The sequence below is a fragment of the Scyliorhinus torazame genome, chromosome 16 (genome assembly GCF_047496885.1).
Source record: "Scyliorhinus torazame isolate Kashiwa2021f chromosome 16, sScyTor2.1, whole genome shotgun sequence".
Classification (NCBI taxonomy): Eukaryota; Metazoa; Chordata; class Chondrichthyes; order Carcharhiniformes; family Scyliorhinidae; genus Scyliorhinus; species Scyliorhinus torazame.
Genome location: NC_092722.1, coordinates 124,555,801 through 124,575,350, shown reverse-complemented (window position 1 = coordinate 124,575,350; position 19,550 = coordinate 124,555,801). Strand labels below are relative to the sequence as shown.

The window sequence follows — 19,550 nt, the reverse complement described above, 5'->3', positions numbered from 1 at the left end:
TCTTGGGAGGGGACTGGTGTTTTCTCTCTCTCTCTCTCTCTCTCTCACTGTGCCCTTTTCTGGTGTTCTGTGCTGCTCATTGGGTGCCTTTCCGCCGATGTGGGGCTACTGTCGGGACTAGGGGCTTGGTGGTGGGTGTGTGCTAGCTTGAGAGCTGATGGCTTTGTGTTTTTTTTTGTATTGTAAATGCTTTTAGCATATTATTGATTTTCATGACTATTTTTAGCAAGTTGCTGAGCCTTTTGTGTTCTTGAGTTGTCAAAAAACTTAAAATATTTGTCGGAGGAGGATCGAATGCTGTACAAACTCTGTTCGTAAAGGGGGGTCACAACACAAACTTTTTTTCCCCACTAGTTGGTGCATTTTCCAATATTTCGGGTTCTGTTACGAGTGCAATGATTGGATTTTATTCTAATATTTCGACAAAAAAGGAAACAAACTCTCTTTAATTTTATTATAAAGTTTATTTCCCATTTGGGAATTGATGATTATTTTACATTTTGAAGCTTCTGTGCCCAATCAGCAGCAGGGAATCTATTACTGGGAAAAATCAAAAGTTTCAATGAATTTACTTTGTCTTTAAAAATATTGACCAAGAAGCAAATGGAGACCGCACGCCATTCTCATTGGTGGAGAGTCATGACAGTCCTAATTCCAGGTGACAATATCACCAATATTGATGAGTTCTGTTGTGAACACCTGTGTCTGCATTGATAAAGTTTGAATTATTTTCAATCTTATATACTCTTAGCTTTCATCGCATCGCAGTATTTTCCATTTAGCCGAGAAGGCGACAATTTGTAGTTTGTGTCTGAGTTTCTCTGTGTTTACCAGAATGAAATATTATTCGTAAAAATGTACACAAGTGGCCAAAAACCTCAACTTTCAGAAAGTGACTTGCAGATTTTATTCCCAAAGTCTTCTGTACCTCACGAGCAGTTTGTGTTCACACAGGACAATAACACAAAAATAATTTTAGCCAGTTTCATTTTATTGGTTATTTTAACATTCAAACTCATTCAGTACAATTATAATTGATATCTGTTAAGAAAATCAGTATTAGCAGCCATAAGTTTTATTCTTTTTCACCCACTTTCACCCATTTTTATATCCTTTAGACTTCCCCCAGTTACTGCTTCCCCCCTCAGTGAGATGGTACAGCCTGTAGAAAATGGTCTTTCCCGGGTATTGTCCAGGCTGCTCTTTGTTGGCCAATGAGGGACTCCGATGGTTTGATGGAAAGTTGGTGAAGTTGTCAATTTACAGGTAGTGAGACTCCCAGTGACAGAGGCTGAGATCTGAATGAACGCTCTGGATGGGAGTCCGATCGTCTGTCAGCAAATCCTCACAGCAACAGAATCGAGCTGTGATTTATCTGACGAGTCTGCAGTGATTGTTGGCCCTTTCTCCGCTGTCACAGATGGAAAGTCTTTCACCCAATGGGGAACGTTTCTGTGAAGAGGCAGCAAGTGAAAGATAGGGTGGCAGAGTGATTTATTATACCCTCTGTGGCTGGATTGGATATTGTTATTACACCATCATTATCATAAAAACACCATAAAATACACACTCAAGGTACACTGAAAGTTATTGTAACAGTTGTTATAATGTTTTCCCATTAAAATCATGAAACAGATGAAGCTCCAAACAAAAGATACTTTTCATCTACATTTGGACATCAGTTTACATCTATCTCCCAGTTATTTAGGTTATATTAGAATTTGATGGAAGAGGGCAGCTAGGTGGGGCAGTGGTAGCACTGCTGCCTTACAGCACCGAGGTCCCAGGTTTGATCCCGGCTCTGGGTCACTGTCCGGATGGAGTTTGCACATTCTCCCCGTGTTTGCTTGGGTTTCGCCCCCACAACCCAAAGATGTGCAGGGTAGGTGGATTGGCCACGCTAAATTACCCCTTGGGGAAAAAAATGAATTGGGCACTCTAAATTTTAAAGAATTGTTGAAAAAAAAACAATTTGATGGAGGCGATTTTAAATGTACCCACTCGGTAAAATTGGGTTAAACTGCTCACCCAAAGTGGGCGTGGACCTCAGTAACATACAGGGACTGGGTTCTTGTGACATCATTGGGCACCGACTGCGCTGCCAATTCTGTCCTGAACCCAGAGCCAGAATCTGCAGAAATCCCCTCAGCACTCACCCAAACCCCATCAGGAGTTACAATCAGACCCATGTTAAGCTGATTATTGTTTTAAGCAAGTTTGCATAATTTACAAAGAATTATTGTGGCTCTGTCCAATTGGTTCAATTATCGCTAATCACCCAAATCCTTTCTAATTTTGCTCCTTTTCACACTCAGTAAACACTCTAAGGATATGGAAATAAATGCAGTTGGTTCGTTTGCCAGTATGGTTAATATTTCTGAATGAAGCACAGGGATTTAGAATAATTACAATAAGATTATTGGTTGAAAATTAAACACACACAAAATACTCATTTGAAAGAAGGTGCAATCAGAATATGAATCAAAATGTAGCCAAGTAAACCTGTTATTAGATCAGGGTAATGAATACATTTTTCAAAATGTATTTAGTTTTAGTTGGGAAAGTCATTGTCGGCCTCGATGGAAAGGTGTAATTCAAAAAGAGCACTTAGATATTCTTCATTGCCAGGATCGAACTCCAAGGCCTTTTCAAAGCATTTAATAGCTTCACATACCTCACCATTCAGCTGGTGCATTGACCCAAGTAAAGCATAAGCCCTGCTTTCTCGAGGATTGCAGCGAATTTGTCTTGCTGCTATCATCTCCAACTTGTCTCGGCATCGTTTCTGTTGTATTGAGTCATAATTGACTTTCATTCCTTCCAGAAAATGGGTGATGGCATTTGATTCCGATCCCAAGTGATTTTGTTCAAAGAGCCCAGCCTGTAAACAGATTGCCTGCTTATTTTCTGGACGTATACCCTGCAATGTCAGGAGATGGTTGTAGATCTCCTTCGCTTTGTCATATTCTTCATTTATTGCACAGATTTCTGCAAAATCCAGGTGCACTTTAATAGATGTTAATGGTCGATTCTCTATTGCCTTTTGAAAATGAAACTTGCATTTCTTAATCAAATCATTCCTCAGCTGAAAAGCAGGATTGTGAGGATCTCTGCTGCCTGGATTTGTAATCAGTGGATTCAGTTTGGTTCTGTAACAAAGACCTATTTGATGGTGTAAGAAGGTAGAGTGTGGGGTCGCTTCCAATCCTTTGTTCAACAGCTCCACAGCTTTTTCCACATCTCTTTGAAATCTGTAAAACTTTGCTGCGTAACGAAGCACATATGGATTATCAGGGGAGTGATCCAATGCTTGTTTAACTAATTTGAGTGCCTCCTCCTTCTGTTTGGACTGTCGTAGATTTAGAGCCAGCAACACCTTGGCCTCAGAGTGATGAGGATCAAGCTCCAGCACACGTCTCCACTGCTTCACAGATGTACTGTGACTTCTACTCTCTGGGGTACCAGAAAACCCTTACAGACGAGACAGAACAGTCGCATATCCAACATTCCATTCAATAATATCTGGATCTTCCTCCAGAGCCTTTTTAAAACATTCCTTTGCTTCTTCATAATATTGAGCTGCAGAACTCAGCAGTGACCAACCCTTCTCCCCGTACACTTCAGGTATCATTGCTGTGTACCGAGAGGCATCAGGAAATTGTTGACAGATCCTCTGCAGTCTGTCGAGGTAGGACTGAACCTCTGTCAGTTGTCCCATGTGATAATATACCCAGGCATAGTTTCCATAGGTGATGATGATTCTTTTATCAAATTCATCTGCATGATTCTCCCTCAGAATTCTTTCAGCTGTGCTTAAGTTTTGAATCGCCTCCTCACAGTTTCCTTGCAGACAGTTTACAAAAGCGAGTTGGTTGTAAGACCTGGCTTGATAGTCCACACCAAGATCTATTGAATCTTGTAATCTTTGCTTTATATCGACCAGGTCAATGTTTTCTCTCTGTGGAGCCCACGTGAAGTGGCATTGAAGCTGATTGAGCTCCACTTTCAACAAATCCTGTGTGTTACTGCAAGACAAAAAAAAAAATTTACAATCCACCTTGTCTGAAGCTTGAACTTGTCCATGTTTCACATTTGACTCTTGGAATCAATTCAAACCCAGGCCTTTATGGTTCACACTAAATTACGCAGTGTGGATATTTAGCAATGGTGCAGCATCATATCAATCGATTTATATTCCAGGGCTCTGCTGGTGATTCTCAACATTGAAATTACAAGTGAATCATTGTTAATATTTTTGGTGTCAAGTATCCTGTGTATAGACTCAAAACCCACTCACCTACACAGAGTTGAAGTCTGGTGATTTGCTGAATGAGCCAGCTACTGAGGTTAAAATTTCTGATCAGTGGCTTTGAGAGCAACTGAAATAATCGGGCGTGCTTCTCCGTCCCGCCACGCAGATTTCTAGTTCAGCAAGCCGTCGGGATGCTCCGTTTCGCTGGCTGGTCAATGGGGTTTTGCATTGTGGAGCAGCCCCACGCTGTCGGGAAACCTCCGGGCTGCCGGCAAAACGGAGCATCCCGACGGCGGAGAATCCAGCCCATCATTTCAGAGACCAGAGAATCAGCAGAAAATCGTACATCCAGGAAAACATACAAACTCAACACAATCACCCGAGGCCAGAATTGAACCCGGGTCCCTGGAGCTGTGATGCAGCAGAGCTAACCACTGTGCCGTGGTGCGGCGTCAGGGCTGCTACCCACTGCACCACAAGACCTCCATTGCTAAATTGATTCCTTTGCAATTTGGAAAAAGGGAGCCTCACACACAGCTCTTTGAGGAAATGCCTGTTTTAGGTGGTCATGACAACACAAAGGCTTTGACAAAGGGTCATCCGGACTCGAAACGTTAGCTCTTTCCTCTCCCTGCAGATGCTGCCAGACCTGCTGAGATTTTCCAGCATTTTCTTTTTGACAACACCAATCATTGCCTCACCTTCCTGTGCTGTATTGAGGGAGTTGCTGAGTTTTTGCTGCGATGTTGAAGCAAGGCTCCAATTGTCCTTTCAGATGGATGACAAGGGTTCCGTGGAAATACTCAATGAAGAAGCTGTGATGTCTCCCCAGTGTCCTGGCCAACATTTACCCCTGAAACCAACTCCACTAAAATAAATCATCTAGTCATTTTCACATTGCTATTTGTGGGAGCTTTCTTTGTGAAAATTGGCTATATTACTTCCGACATAGCACCAGTGACAACACTTCAGAAATACCTCATTGGTTGTAAACTGCTTTGCGATTGTGAAATACTTTGTATAAATACCAATTTTTCTTTAATTATTAACATCCTGAAACATTATCAGACATATACAAGAAGGAACATGGGATTTAGAACTATGACACACTTTGTATTTTAAAAACAGTACCTGCTTCACAAATGAATAACAGTAATAAAAGCCCAGATATTCCAGTCAGAGGCGCAGTGCCGGCCCACTCGCCATTTTAGGCGGAATCTCTGCACTTTCCGGTGTTGGCTGCTGTTAAAATCCGATAATGAATAGAATTGGGTGCTCAAGTGTCGAGTTTAATTCCAATGAAGACTTGGCCCCATTTTTCATCATGACCTGAAGACATGTCCCTTCATTCCTGACTTTAGTTCATTGTCTGAGGCTGTTTGTAACCAGAAATGCCAACCTCTACAGCTGCACAGCCTCACAACCTGATAATGTTCAACACCTAGACCCTCCAACAATGAGAGGGATGAGCATCATCAAGAATTGAAAGGAGAGTTGGGCGGCACGGTGGCACTGCTGCCTCACGGCGCAGAGGTCCCAGGTTCGATCCCGGCTCTGGGTCACTGTTGTGAGCCAGGGTTTAGAGAACCCCAAAGTGTATCATGGAGTTCACCTGACCCACAACTTTTACTAGATTGTGGTATGGGGAGCACACGGCCCACTCTACAGGTGTGGTACAACAGAAATGGAAAAGTATTTTTTAAAGCAAAACAATGTTTATTCTATGAACTCAAGTTAACCTTTTTAAAACATACAGTGAACATCTTAGCAAGCATTAATTCAAACACAACCCCCAAAGAATACAACACTAAGTAATCCTTAAGCTGTCCTTTTAACATCCATAAGACTTTTAAAAAAACTTTTAACAGAAGCACAGCAGGTTAAAGTCACTACTGAGAGCAGTTATTAGTTTTAAATCACCAAAGGGTCGTTTTACATTCTTTAGATTACAGAGAGAGAGACTAATACCACTTTTGGCTGTGACTGCAGCTATCCGGCTCTGAAAAACTAAACTAACGCACACCCTGCAGCAAACAGCCTAAAACGAAAATAAAAAGCAGATGGACAGCCCAGCTCCACCCACTCACTGACATCACTGCAGTAATAAGCATCTATTTCTTAAAGGTACTCTCATGACAGATATTTTGAGACTTCCGGTTGCGGCTATGCGGAGCCCAGCTGCACGTTCGGCAGCTCCCGCTAGAAACGGACTTTTGGGCTCTTTTTAGGGCCCTCAACAGTACTATTTCGATGATTCCCAGTGTGAGAAGGGGACAGCAATATTCTCCCGGCACTGTATAGATTAGACCAGGCGTTGAGCGGTGAAAAAAGTGGAATTGGAGCAGAAAAAGGTGCGAGGGAGGAAGACCAAGATGGCGGCAGGTGGAGAGCAGGCAGCATGGGTGCAGTGGTCACAGGAGCAGCAGGAGTTTCTGCAGCGCTGCTTCGCAGAGCTGAAGGCAGAGCTGCTGGAGCCGATGAAGGCGTCAATTGACAAGCTGCTTGAGACTCAGATGGCCCAAGGGGCGGCCACCTGGGAGGTCCGGCAAAAGGTCTCAGATAATGAGGACGAGACCTTGGGCCTGGCGGTGAAGGTGGAGGCGCACCAGGCGCTCCATAAGAAATGGCAGGCGAAGTTTGAGGACATGGAGAACCGGTCGAGAAGAAAGAATCTGCTGATTCTGGGTCTCCCAGAGGGGCTGGAAGGATCGGATGTCGGAACCTACGTGGTCACCATGTTGAACACGCTGATGGGCGCGGGGGCCTCCCAGTGGCCCCTGGAGCTGGAGGGGGCCCATCAAGTGCTGACGAGGTGGCCCAAGCCAAGCGAGCCGCCGCGGGCATTACTGGTGCGGTTCCACCATTTTGTGAACAGAGAATATGTCTTAAGGTGGGCCAAGAAAGAGCGGAGCAGCACATGGGAGAACTCAGAGGTCCGGAGTTATCAGGGGGATGGTTAGGACTGTTGTGTCGTGTTTTGGGGGGATTGTGCTGTTGGTTGGGCAATATTTCTTCTCTGCCTGTCGGGTGGGTTCGTAGGGGGAGGCAGGTAAAAGCCTGTGGGCGTTGGCGGCTGGAAATGGAGATGGGGAGCTGCGGGGTGGTGGGTGGGTGGGGGGGGGGGGGGCGGGGGGGGAGGAGGCCCGAGCTGGGGGAATTGGGACTGGGCCTGGAAAGGGAGCTGCGCCAGAGGAGGCGGGGCCGGGTGGGTGGAAAGCGCGGGCTTTTTCCCGCGCTAAGGGTGAAAGGGGGTGGGGTCGGGGGAGGCGAGAGCCCGTTGACGGACAGGAGAGGGAGGGGGACTCCCCCATTGAGGGGTGGTCGCTGGAGTGACGGGAGTGGCCGGGGTCAGCAGGAGTCGGCTGACTCACGGGAGTGCAATGGGGGGAGCAATGCTGCTAGGGGGAGACCTAGCTGGAGGAGGGGGGGTCGGGTTGCTGCTGGAATGGCCAAAGGGGAGCTGGAGTCTGTAGAGGAGGTCGGGGCGGGGGTCTGCCGCTGGGGGAACGGGAAGTGCGGGGGGCGCGGTCACGTGGCTGGCCGAGAAAGGGTTATGGCTAATCGGCGGGGAGGGGGGCAGCCCCCTGATCCGGCTGATCACCTGGAATGTAAGAGGCCTGAACGTGCCGGTCAAACGGGCCCGTGTGTTCGTGCACCTGAAGGGGCTGAAGGCAGATGTGGTCATGCTCCAGGAAACGCATCGGTGGGTGGCAGATCAGGTAAGGCTAAGAAAGGGGTGGGTAGGGCAGGTGTTCCATTGGGGTTGGCTGCAAAAAATCGGGGGGGGTGGCGATTTTGGTGGGGAAGGGGGTGTCGTTTGAGGCATTGAGCATCATGGCAGACAATGGAGGTAGGTATGTGATGGTGAGTGGTAAGCTGCAGGGGTTACGGGTGGTCTTGGTAAATGTATACACCCCGAATTGGGACGATGCAGGGTTCAGGCGGCACATGGTGGGCCGGATCCCGGACTTGGAGACAGGGGCCTTGATAATGGGGGGGGACTTCAACACGGTGCTGGATCCGGCATTGGATCGCTCTCAGTCTAGGGAGGGCAGGAGGCCTGCGGCGGCCAAGGCGCTGAGGGCGTTTATGGACCAGATGGGAGGGGTGGATCCATGGAGGTTTGCGAGGCCGGGGGCCAGGGAATTCTCATTCTTCTCCCATGTTCATAAGCCCTACTCTCGGATTGACTTTTTTGTAATGAGCAGGGCGCTGATTCCGAGGGTGGAGGACACGGAGTATTCAGCGATAGCCATCTCTGACAATGCCTCGCATTGGGTGGACCTAGAGCTGGGGGAGTAGAGGGACCAGCGCCCGCTTTGGCGCTTGAAGGTGGGGTTGTTAGCGGACGAGGAGGTGAGTGGGCGGGTCCGGGGGTGTATGGAAAGGTACCTGGATGCCAATGATAATGGGGAGGTGCAGGTAGGGGTGGTCCGGGAGGCGCTGAAGGCAGTGATCAGGGGTGAGTTGATCACCATTGGGGCCCACAGAGAGGGGAAGGAGAGGAGAGAGAGGGAGAGGCCAGTGGGGGAGATGGTAAGGGTGGATAGAAGGTATTCAGAGGCCCCCGAGGAGGGACTACTCAAGGAGCGACGAAACCTCCAGGCCGAGTTCGACCTGTTGACCACCAGGAAGGCGGGGGTGCAGTGGAGGAAGGCGCACGGGGCGGTGTATGAGTATGGAGAGCAGGCTAGCCGGATACTGGCACACCAGCTTCGGAATCGGGAGGCAGCGAGGGAGATCGGGGGAGTTAGGGATGGAGGGGGGAGCAGGTTGCGAAGTGTAGTGGGTATTAATGGGGTTTTCAGGGACTTTTACGAGTGACTGTATCGGGCTGAGACCCCATCGGAGGAGGGAGGGGTGAGTCGCTTCCTGGACCGGCTGAGGTTCCCGAGGGTAGAGGAGGGGCAGGTGGCGAGGCTGGGGGCGCCGGTTGGGTTGGAGGAACTGGTCAAGGGACTGGGGAGTGTGCAAGCGGGGAAGGCACCGGGGCCAGATGGGTTCCCGGTGGAATTCTATAGGAAGTACGTGGACCTGTTGGGCCCGCTGCTGGTAAGGACTTTCAACGAGGCAAGGGAGGGGGGGTCCTGCCCCCGACGATGTCTTGGGTGCTGATTTCTCTAATTCTGAAGCGGGACAAGGACCCTGTACAGTGCGGGTCGTATAGGCCGATTTCACTCCTCAATGTGAATGCAAAACTGCGAACAAAGGTATTGGCCATTAGGATTGAGGACTGTGTTCCGGGGGTCATACACGACGATCAGACGGGTTTTGTGAAAGGGAGGCAGTTGAATACCAACGTACGTAGGCTCCTGAATGTAATTATGATGCCAGCGGTGGAGGAGGAGGCGGAGATAGTGGCGGCTATGGACGCGGAGAAGGCCTTTGATAGGGTGGAGTGGGGGTACCTGTGGGTGGTGTTGAGGATGTTTGGGTTCGGGGAGGGGTTCATCAGCTGGGTGAGGTTGCTGTACGAGGCCCTGGTGGTGAGTGTGGCCATGAACAGGAGGAGGTTGGAATACTTCCGGCTATACCGAGGGACGAGGCAGGGGTGTCCTCTATCCCCCCCTGCTCTTTGCGCTGGTGATTGAGCCCCTGAGAGGGTTGGTGTGGGGGTGAGGAACACCGGGTATCGTTGTATGCGGACGATCTGCTATTGTATGTGGCGGACCCGGTGGGGTGATTGCCGGAGGTGATGCAGATCCTTAGAGAGTTTGGGGATTTCTCCGGGTATAAGCTGAACATGGGGAAGAGCGAGGTGTTCGTGGTGCACCCGCGAGACCAGGAAAGGGGGATTGGTGAGCTTCTGCTAAAAAGGGCAGAAAGAAGTTTTAGATACCTGGGGGTTCAAGTGGCTAGGTGCTGGGGGGCCCTGCATAAGCTCAACTTAACGAGGCTGGTGGAGCAAATGGAGGAGGAGATCAAAAGGTGGGATATGCTGCCGCTCTCCCTGGCGGGTAGGGTGCAGTCGGTTAAAATGACGGTGCTCCCGAGGTTTTTGGTTTTGTTTCAGTGCCTCCCCATCCTGATCCCTAAGGGCTTCTTTAAGCGGGTTAACAGGAATATTATGGGGTTCGTATGGGCGATGAAGACCCCAAGGGTGAGAAGGGTGTTCTTGGAGCGGATCAGGGGGAGGAGGGGGGTTAGCTTTGCCAAACATATGTGGGTACTATTGGGCTGCCAACGTGGTGATGATACGTAAGTGGGTAATGGAGGGGGAGGGGCGGCGTGGAAGAGGCTGGAGATGGCGTCCTGTGTCGGCTGCCGCTTCCTCCGATGAGGTACACCACGAGCCCGGTGGTAGCGGCGACCCTCAAAATCTGGCGGCAATGGAGATGCTATAGGGGGGCGGTGGGGGCTTCGATGTGGTCCCCGATACAGGAGAACCATCGGTTTGTCCCGGGGAAAATGGATGGGGGGTTCCTGAGTTGGCACAGGGCAGGTATTAGGAGGATGGGGGACCTGTTCATAGACGGGAGGTTTGCGAGCCTTGGGGAGCTGGAGGAGAAATTCGGGCTCCCCCTGGAAATGCTTTCAGATATATGCAGGTAAGGGGGTTCGTTAGGCGACAGGTGGTGGGGTTCCGCTGCTGCCGGCACGCAGGTTCTAGGTCAAGGTGCTTTCGGGGGTGTGGGTTGGAGAGGGTAGGATCTCGGCAATTACCAGGTGATGCAGGAGGACGAGGAGGCCTCTGCGGAGGAGTTAAAAGGTAAGTGGGAGGAGGAGCTGGGGGAGCAGATCGACAAGGGTATGCGGGTGGATGTCCTGGGAAGGGTAAACTCTTCCTCCTCTTGCGCGAGGCTCAGCCTGATACAATTTAAGGTGCTGCACAGGGCGCACATGACCGGGACAAGGCTAAGCCATTTTTTTGGCAGTGAGGACAGATGTGCAAGGTGTTCGGGGAGCCCAGCAAACCACTCCCACATGTTCTGGGCATGTCCAGCGTTGGAGGAGTTCTGGAGCGGCGTAGCGAGGGCGGTGTCAAGGGTAGTGAATTCCAGGGTTAGGCCTAGCTGGGGGCTCGCAATATTTGGGGTGTCGGACGAGCCGGGAGTGCAGGAGGCAAAAGAGGCCAGTATTCTGGCCTTTGCGTCCTGGTGGCCCGGCGAAGGATTCTGCTTCAGTGGAAAGATGCGAGGCCCCCAAGCGTGAAATCCTGGATTAACGACATGGCAGGGTTTATTAAATTGGAGAAGGTGAAATTTGCCTTAAGGGGATCTGTGCAAGGGTTCTTCAAGCGGTGGCAGCCGTTCCTAGACTTCCTGGCAGAGCGTTAGGAGATGGTCAGCAGCAACAGCAACCCGGGGGGGGGGGGTAAATTCGTGTCTGGTAGGGGATGCACTATTGTTTACTGTTTAACATTTATTTGGTTTATTTGTTTATTTCTGCTCTTTTGTTTTTGTTGTTTTATTATGTGTGTAAAGGGGGTGGGTTCTATTTTTCTGGTGTGATAATCTGTGAAAAATTTTGAATAAAAATTATTTAAAAAAAAACAAATAAACTACAGATATTTTTGTACACACCCATTTTCAACGCCCATTTCTTAAAGGTACTCTCACATGACAGTCACCGTCCACATGGAGTTTGCACATTCTCCCCATGTTTGCATGGGTTTCGCCCCACAACCCAAAGATGTGCAGGATAGTTGGATTGGCCACGCTAAATTGTCCCTTAATTGGAAAAAAATATTGGGTACTCTTAATTTATTTTAAAAAAAGAATTGAAGTGAGGGGGATGAGTATTGTGAGGGAATGAGGGGAGATGAGCATTGTCTGAGTGATTGGGGGGGTAAGTATTGTCAAGGATTGGGGTATGTATTGTCAGGGATGGGGGTGAGCATTATCAGGGAGTGAGTGCGGGGGCTAATGAGCATTCTCAGGTAGTGAGGTGGGGGGGTGAGTAGTTTGGGGTGAGGCTGACCATTGTCAGGGAATGAGGGGAGGTGAGAGTTGTAAGGGAGTTGGGGTGGGGTGGTGAGCATTGGCAGGGAGTTGGGGGGTTCTCATGGGATGTGGGTGTTGCTGGCTGGGACATTTAAGGTCAACCTCATTGCTGCACACATGTAGGCCAGATCAGGAAAGGACGGAAGGGTGAATACATTTTAATAATAATAATCGCTTATTGTCACAAGTAGGCTTCAATAAAGTTACTGTGAAAAGCCCCTAGTCGCCACATTCCGGCGCCTGTTCGGGGAGGCTGGTGCAGGAATTGAACCTGCGCTGCTGGCCTTGTCCTGTATTATAAGCCAGCTGTTTAACCCACTGTGCTAAACCAGTTTGGAGGTGGGAGGTGAGTATTGTTGGGGGGTTACGGTGAATATTTTTGGGGGTTAGTGTGAATATTTTCGGGGGGGATGGGGAATATTTTTGGGGGTTTGGATGAATATTTCTGGGAGATAAGTGTGAATATTTTTTGGGGGGTAGGGTGAATATTCTTTTGGGGGTAGGGTGAGTATTTTGGGGGATGGTAAATATTATTGGGGGATTAGGGTGAATATTTTTGGGTGGTAGGGTGAAGATTTTGGGGTTATGGTAAATATTTTGGGGTAGGGTGAATATTGTTTGGGGATGAGGGTGAATATTTTTTGGGTGGTAGGGTGAGTATTTTTTGGTGGGTAGGGGGTGAGCATTGTTGGGGTTGCCCTGGGTATTTGAGGCTTTGACACTCCCGCTGATCCACTTGGAGCTGTGCTCCTGAGCATGTTCTACATCTCCTGGGAAAAGCTCTAAGAGAATGTGTGTGAAAACCAGGGTGGGGCAAACAGCTGAAAATCTGTGTGGTTCTAGCCATCTGATCTCACTGTCATCGAGAATCAACCAGAGCAGACCCGAGGCAGGGGATAACCGACCATCGGAGGTTTAAATTTTCCATCTGATTACCGTGCAGGTGTGTGCGTCGGGACTTTCTCTGGGTCCTGAGGCACATCAGCAACTTAAACTGAAATATTCAGCACTCCCCTTAGAAACATAGAAACTAGGCGCAGGAGGAGGCCATTCAGCCCTTCGAGCCTGCTCTGCCATTAATTATGACCATCCAACTCAATAGCAACTCAATTGTGGGCAGCATGGTAGCATCGTGGTTAGCACTATGTCTTCACAGTGCCAGGGTCCCAGGTTCTCTCCCGGCTTGGTCACTGACTGTGCGGAGTCTGGAAGTTCTCCCTGTGTCTGCGTGGGTTTCCTCTGGGTGCTCTGGTTTCCTCCCACAAGTCCCCAAAGACATGCTATTTGGTAATTTGGCATTCTGAATTCTTCCTCAGTGTACCCGAACAGGCGGCAGAATGTGGAGACTAGGGGATTTTCACAGTAACTTCATTGCAGTGTTAATGTAAGCCTACTTGTGACAATAAAGATTATTATTGTTAGCCTGATCCTTCCTTCTCCACCTTTATCCTTTGATCCCCTTTCTTCCAAGTGCTGTGTCGAACTGCTTCTTGAAAACACAGAGGGCAGGATTCTCCGTTTGGGAGACTATTTAGTGAATTCTCTGCCTCCCCAGTCGAGTGTTTCTCGGTGGCGAGCTGTCGCTGGCAGCGAGATTCTCCGTTCCAGCGACTTGCTAATGGGTTTTGCCATTGCTGGTTGAACGCCAAACGCCATTGTCTGCATGGGGTGAACGACCAACATGATAGCATGGTGCATAATCCCGTGCCCAACCAGGTTTGATGGTCCCGGATGGCAGTGCAGGCTCTGCCCACGCATGTCCCTCCCCCACCCTCCTGCCCCATCGGTATCCTGGTCCTAGCACCTGTCCCTGCTGCCAGGGGTACTGTTGGCTGGCACTGTGGGTTTGGCTCTGGGTGGACCCTGGTGGATGGCGGCCGGTTGGGTGGGGTGTCTGGGGCCGGGGGTGGGAGCTTTGTGGCGGGGGGTGGGGTGCCGGGATGGGTGGATCCATACAGCAGGTGTCACTGTGTAGAACTAGGGGCCGAGGTGGGTGGTCAGTGGGTGTGCAGCAAGATGGCCACCGTAATGACGGTCGGTGCCTGGGCACCACATCAGTCCTGTGGGGGTGCCTCCCGGCTGATCGACCACTTGCCCCTCCCCCGGGCCTGGCAGGGTGCCCCCAACCCAGCCAGCATGCCGAGTATCTGGGCCAGCAGCCCGCAGTCACTCCACTCCATTTCCTACCTCCCCTCTCTCTCACTCAGCAGCCACGGCGCAGGTTCACGATGTTTGAAACCGCAAGTGAACAAGGGGAACTCGGACTATTGGAGGCGGTGAATCTCTGAGGCCTTGGAGAATACGGTGTCAGGCCCGCTAATGATATGCCTACTGTGCTTTAACGCCGCCCGGTGACCAACCACTTTACACCATTTCCAGGGTGCTGGAGCATTCCGATTTGGCGTCAAACTGGCGCCTACCCCGATTTTGGCGTCGGAGGCTAATTCTCCGCCCAATCGCGTTTCGCAATTGGCAAGCAGAAAATCCCACCTTGTGTTCCCCAACATTTCATGTCTATCATTTGTGTTCTCCTTTGTGAAGCCAGAACCATAGTATGTATTTAATAGTCAGCAGGGCAGCACGGCCGCACAGTGGCTAGCACTGCTGCCTCACGGCACCGAGGTGCCAGGTTCGATCCCAGCTCTTGGTCACTCCCTGTGGAGTTTGCACATTCTCCCTGTGTTTGCATAGGTTTTGACCCCCAACCCAAAATATGTGCAGGGTAGGTGGACTGGCCACGCTAAATTGCCTCTTAATTGGAAAAAATTAATTGGGTACTCTGAATTTTTTTTAAAAATTAGTCAGCCATTTCTTTGTTGCTCATTATAAAATCCCCTCTTTCTGACTGTAAGGGACCTACATTTGTCTTTTTCTCTTCATATTTAATGATCCGCTGAGCTCCTCGCAGAAATATACTTTTCACTGTACCTTGGTACACGTGACAATAAACAAATCCAATCATACACCGATAGAAAAGTTTGCAATCAGTTTTTATGTTCCCCGCAAGCTTATTCTCGTATTCTATTCCCCCTTTTTCAATCAATCTCTTGGCCCTCCATTGCTGAAACTGCTCCCGATTCTCCGCCTGTTGTTTTTCTTGGCCAATTTGCATGCTTCTTCCTTGGATCTAATCCAATCTCTAATTTCCCTGGTAAGCCATGGTTTGGCCATCTTTCTGTTTTACCTTTGCACCAGACAGGAATTGTTGCAGTTCACCCAGGCCCCCCTTGAATCTTTGCTAATGCCAATCCACCATCATTCCATTAAGGAATGATTACAAATAAATCATAGCCAACTCAAGCCTCATATCATCATAGTTCTCTTTATTAAGATTCAGGACCCTAGTCTCAGAATCAATCACGATGATGATAAATGTTATCATGTTAGGGTTGTTCATCCGCAATGGGTGTCACACAACTAGATTGCCAATTATTCCTTTCTCATGATGCAATACCCAATCTAGGATTAAACAACACCCAGTCTAGAATTATTAGTGATTATCACTCACTCCACTCACACTGTCCGTTCCTATAAAGATTTGTTTCCCTGTATAGACTGCCAATCCAACCATTCTTCACATTCCAATCTGTAATTATCTTGCAATTGTGTCTCTCCTTTATATGCTGTGATTGTGAATCTGCCTCAATTCACCTGATGAAGGAGCAGCGCTCCAAAAGCTTGTGACTTCAAATAAACCTGTTGGACTTTAACCTGGTGTTTTGAGACTTCTTATTGTGCCCACCCCAGTCCAGAGCCGGCATCTCCACATCAGTCTAGAATGCCCTGTCCTCCAATAGGTTCCTCAATGTATTGGTCCAGAAAACCATCCAGTACACACTCCAGGAATTCCTCCTCCACAGTATTGTGATCTTTTGATTTGCCCAATCTATATGCAGATTAAAATCACCCATAATTACAGACATTCCTTTATCGCTTGCATCTCACGGGCGGCATGGTAGCACAATGGTTCGCACTGTTGCTTCACAGCGCCAGGGTCCCAGGTTCAATTCACGGCTTGGTTCACTGTCAGCGTGGAGTTTACACGTTCTCTCCGTGGCTGCATGGATTTCCTCCGGGTGCTCCGGTTTCCTCCCACAAGTCCCGAAAGATGTGCTGTTAGGTGAATTGGACATTCTGAATTCTCCCTCGGTGTACCCGAACAGGCGCCGGAGTCTAGCGCCTTGGGGATTTTCACAGTAACTTCATTGTAGTGTTAACGTAGGCCTACTTGTGACAATAATAAAGATGATCGAATTCCCAACATCACCACTACACTGTGTGCTCCATATACAAACTCTGCTAACATTTTTGCCCTTTGGTGTTTTTCAGCTCGACCCACACAGATTTCACATTGTCGTAGCTAACATCCTTCCTCACGATTGCGTTAAGTTCCTCTTTAACCAGCAATGCAACCCCACTGCCTTTTTCTTTTTGTCTGTGCTTTTTGTCTCAATATAATAAAAACAGATCTGCTTTGTGTCTCTTTCTCCTGACATTCGCCAGTTTTGACACAAATGTTTGCTACCTCAGAGCTGAGTGGGTTTATAGAGTGACAGAAGGGTTTGGTGAGATTGGAATTCTGTGCCAAGGAAAGCAAGGCACTAAGTGAGGAATGGTAAACTAGGAACTTATAAGACCATAAGACATAGGAGCGGAAGTAAGGCCATTCGGCCCATCGTGTCCACTCCACCATTGAATCATGGCTGATTTCAACTCCATTTCTCGCTCTCTCTCCATAGCTTGGAGCGTTTAATTTGCTCAAGAGGCAGAGCCAGGAGCAATTAAAATGGGGATTAACGAAATGCCGGAAATGGTCAAACAATCGCTTTGTATTGGTCTTCATAGTGGAGGAAACAGAAAGCAAATACCTTCAAATTAGCAATGATAAATTCCCAGAATTGTCTTACAGTCTGCAAGTATTGAACATCTTTCTATCAATAAAAATGTTGTAAATGTAGGGAATGGGCTGTTTGATTAATAATTAAGAATCATCCAATTGGGTAATATAGTGTCATTTCAACTCTGGGAAGATAGAGCATCATAAAGACATAGAATTTACAGTGCAGAAGGAGGCCATTCAGCCCATCGAGCCTGCACTGGCCGTTGGAAAGAGCACCCCACATCTCCACCATATCCCTGTAACTCAGCAACCCCACATAATCTTTTTTTTTGGACACTCAGGGCAATTTATCATGGCCAATCCACCTATCCTGCACATCTTTGGACTGTAGGAGGAAACCGGAGCACCCGGAGGAAACCGGCTTCTATACAGTAGTGCTTTGAGGATTGAGGACGTGATTCTCGGCTTACTCATTTTCCCTTATTTTCATTTTGGGAGTTCCAGCAGAGTTAAATCCAAATCAAAATTTCACCCAGTGACAACTGTGAGCTGACTCCCACTTCAGAACAATTTCTAACCCTGACCCTGATGCTTTTGTGAGCATCATATAAAGGATTCATTGTCAGTGAAAGAATTGCATTTTTATAGAGCCTTTTACAATCCTCAGGATATCCCAATGCACTTTCCTGTCAATGAATCATTTTTAAATTGAAGTCACTATTGTACATAGTACATAGAACATACAGTGCAGAAGGAGGCCATTCAGCCCATCGAGTCTGCACCGACTCACTTAAGCCCTCACTTCCACCCTATCCCTGTAACCCAATAACCCCTCCTAACCTTTTTGGTCACAAAGGGCAATTGATTATGGCCTATCACCGAAACTGCACATCTTTGGATTGTGGGAGGAAACCGGAGCAGCCGGAGGAAACCCACGCAGACACGGGGAGAATGTGCAGACTCCGCAGAGACAGTGACCCAGCAGGGGATCGAACCTGGGACCCTGACGTTGTGAAGCCACAGTGCTAACCACTTGTGCTACCGTGCTGCCCTAATTGTGATGTAGGAAATGTGGAAGCTAGTTTCTACAGAGCAAGGTCCCAGAAACACAATGTGATAATGATTAGATCACCTGTATGAGTGATTCTGAGATAAATATGGATCCATTGTCCACCATATGTTTTCAAGAAATGCCATAGCATACAAGGCTATGGACAAAGTGCATGAAAACGGGATTAGAATGGATAGGTGTTTGAAAGTCGGCACAGACATGATGGACCAAAGGACCTCTTTCCTTGTTGTAAAACTCTTTAACTCTATTGATGCAGTACCACTTGATGTCTTAAATCCAAACAAAAAGATGGACATTGTCTCCATTGTATGTCTCATCTCAGACAATCTAGCACCCGCTTGAAACTGAATTGAGAATAGGCCTGGAGTTTGTGTTCAAGACTGTGGAGTGACATGAACCCAAAACACCGTGATTCAGAGGCAGCAGTGATACCACTGAGCTACTGTACTGTACACGCTATTGAAACATGGAAATCTCTCTTACCTCATGATGATCTGAGCGAATAGACAGGCTGCTCGCTCACTTTGACTTCTCTTCTCCGATCAGCTGCGAGAACAGAATGTGATGTGTTCAATTGTTCCAACACACACACATTTATACATCCACCAACCACACCCTTCATACCATTGAGGTTTTGATGCAATTTTATTTGAAGCATGGAATTGAAACCAAAAGTTAAAGTCATCAGATGCAGAATATCAACGTCACCAGAATGAAACTCTTTCTCTGATTGACATTTATTCATGTATTGTTTAGTTCAGGACCTGCAGAGCAAGAAATTCCGTAACACTGATAGTCATGGTGCTTTGGAATTCAGCGATTTTTGAAATGGAGGATGCTACTTGTCCGGTCACCTCCAATATATCCTGCCCAACATCCCAAAGGTGGGCAGGTGCCCTCCCTGGAGCTTCTACTCTGCCGTCAGTCTCTGACTTCATGTTGCCATGCCGACACTCATCCCCATGACTGATTTGATGCTTTATTTGTACACTTGAACCACACAGGGTTATTCAATCTCTCACTTGTCACATGTGTTCACCTGTAAATATGGTCCAGCGCTCGTGGCCTTCAAAGGGTCAGACACTCAATTCATAGAAGAATCTTTTGGAACAATTTCGATTGCAGAATCTCTGGGTGTAAAGTGGATTGTTTCTGGAGATGTTGTGGCAAGTTCCGGTATGTAACAGGGAGTGTTGCTGCACCCTCACAGGGACGGAAGCTGAGTAGATGACTTGTCCACACAAGGGCTACATTGCGGGGCAGCAGATGCAGTAGGTGGGACCTTCTGTTGCTGCTCATTGCGGGTCAGAAATTCCTGCCCCAAGTCAATAAACTGGAAAATCCCACCCAGTGTCCTTGGGTCTGCAGCACAATAGAGAGATGGAGCTGGGGTTGCTGAGAGGAGCCATTTCTGCACCAGTCTCTCTGACCAGTTGGAGCTGG

General features: G+C 48.2%; 1 protein-coding gene across 1 annotated transcript; it reads right to left on the bottom strand.

The window, feature by feature from the left end:
- Nucleotides 1-970: 970 nt before the first annotated feature.
- LOC140393036 (interferon-induced protein with tetratricopeptide repeats 1B-like) lies at nucleotides 971-18,697 on the bottom strand. Its single transcript, XM_072478981.1, has 2 exons — nucleotides 18,591-18,697; nucleotides 971-4,025 (listed from the first exon to the last, which is right to left on the bottom strand). Exons 1-2 carry the CDS (start codon nucleotides 18,593-18,595, stop codon nucleotides 3,473-3,475), a joined length of 558 nt encoding a protein of 185 aa, XP_072335082.1. The 5' UTR covers nucleotides 18,596-18,697; the 3' UTR covers nucleotides 971-3,472.
- Nucleotides 18,698-19,550: the final 853 nt, after the last annotated feature.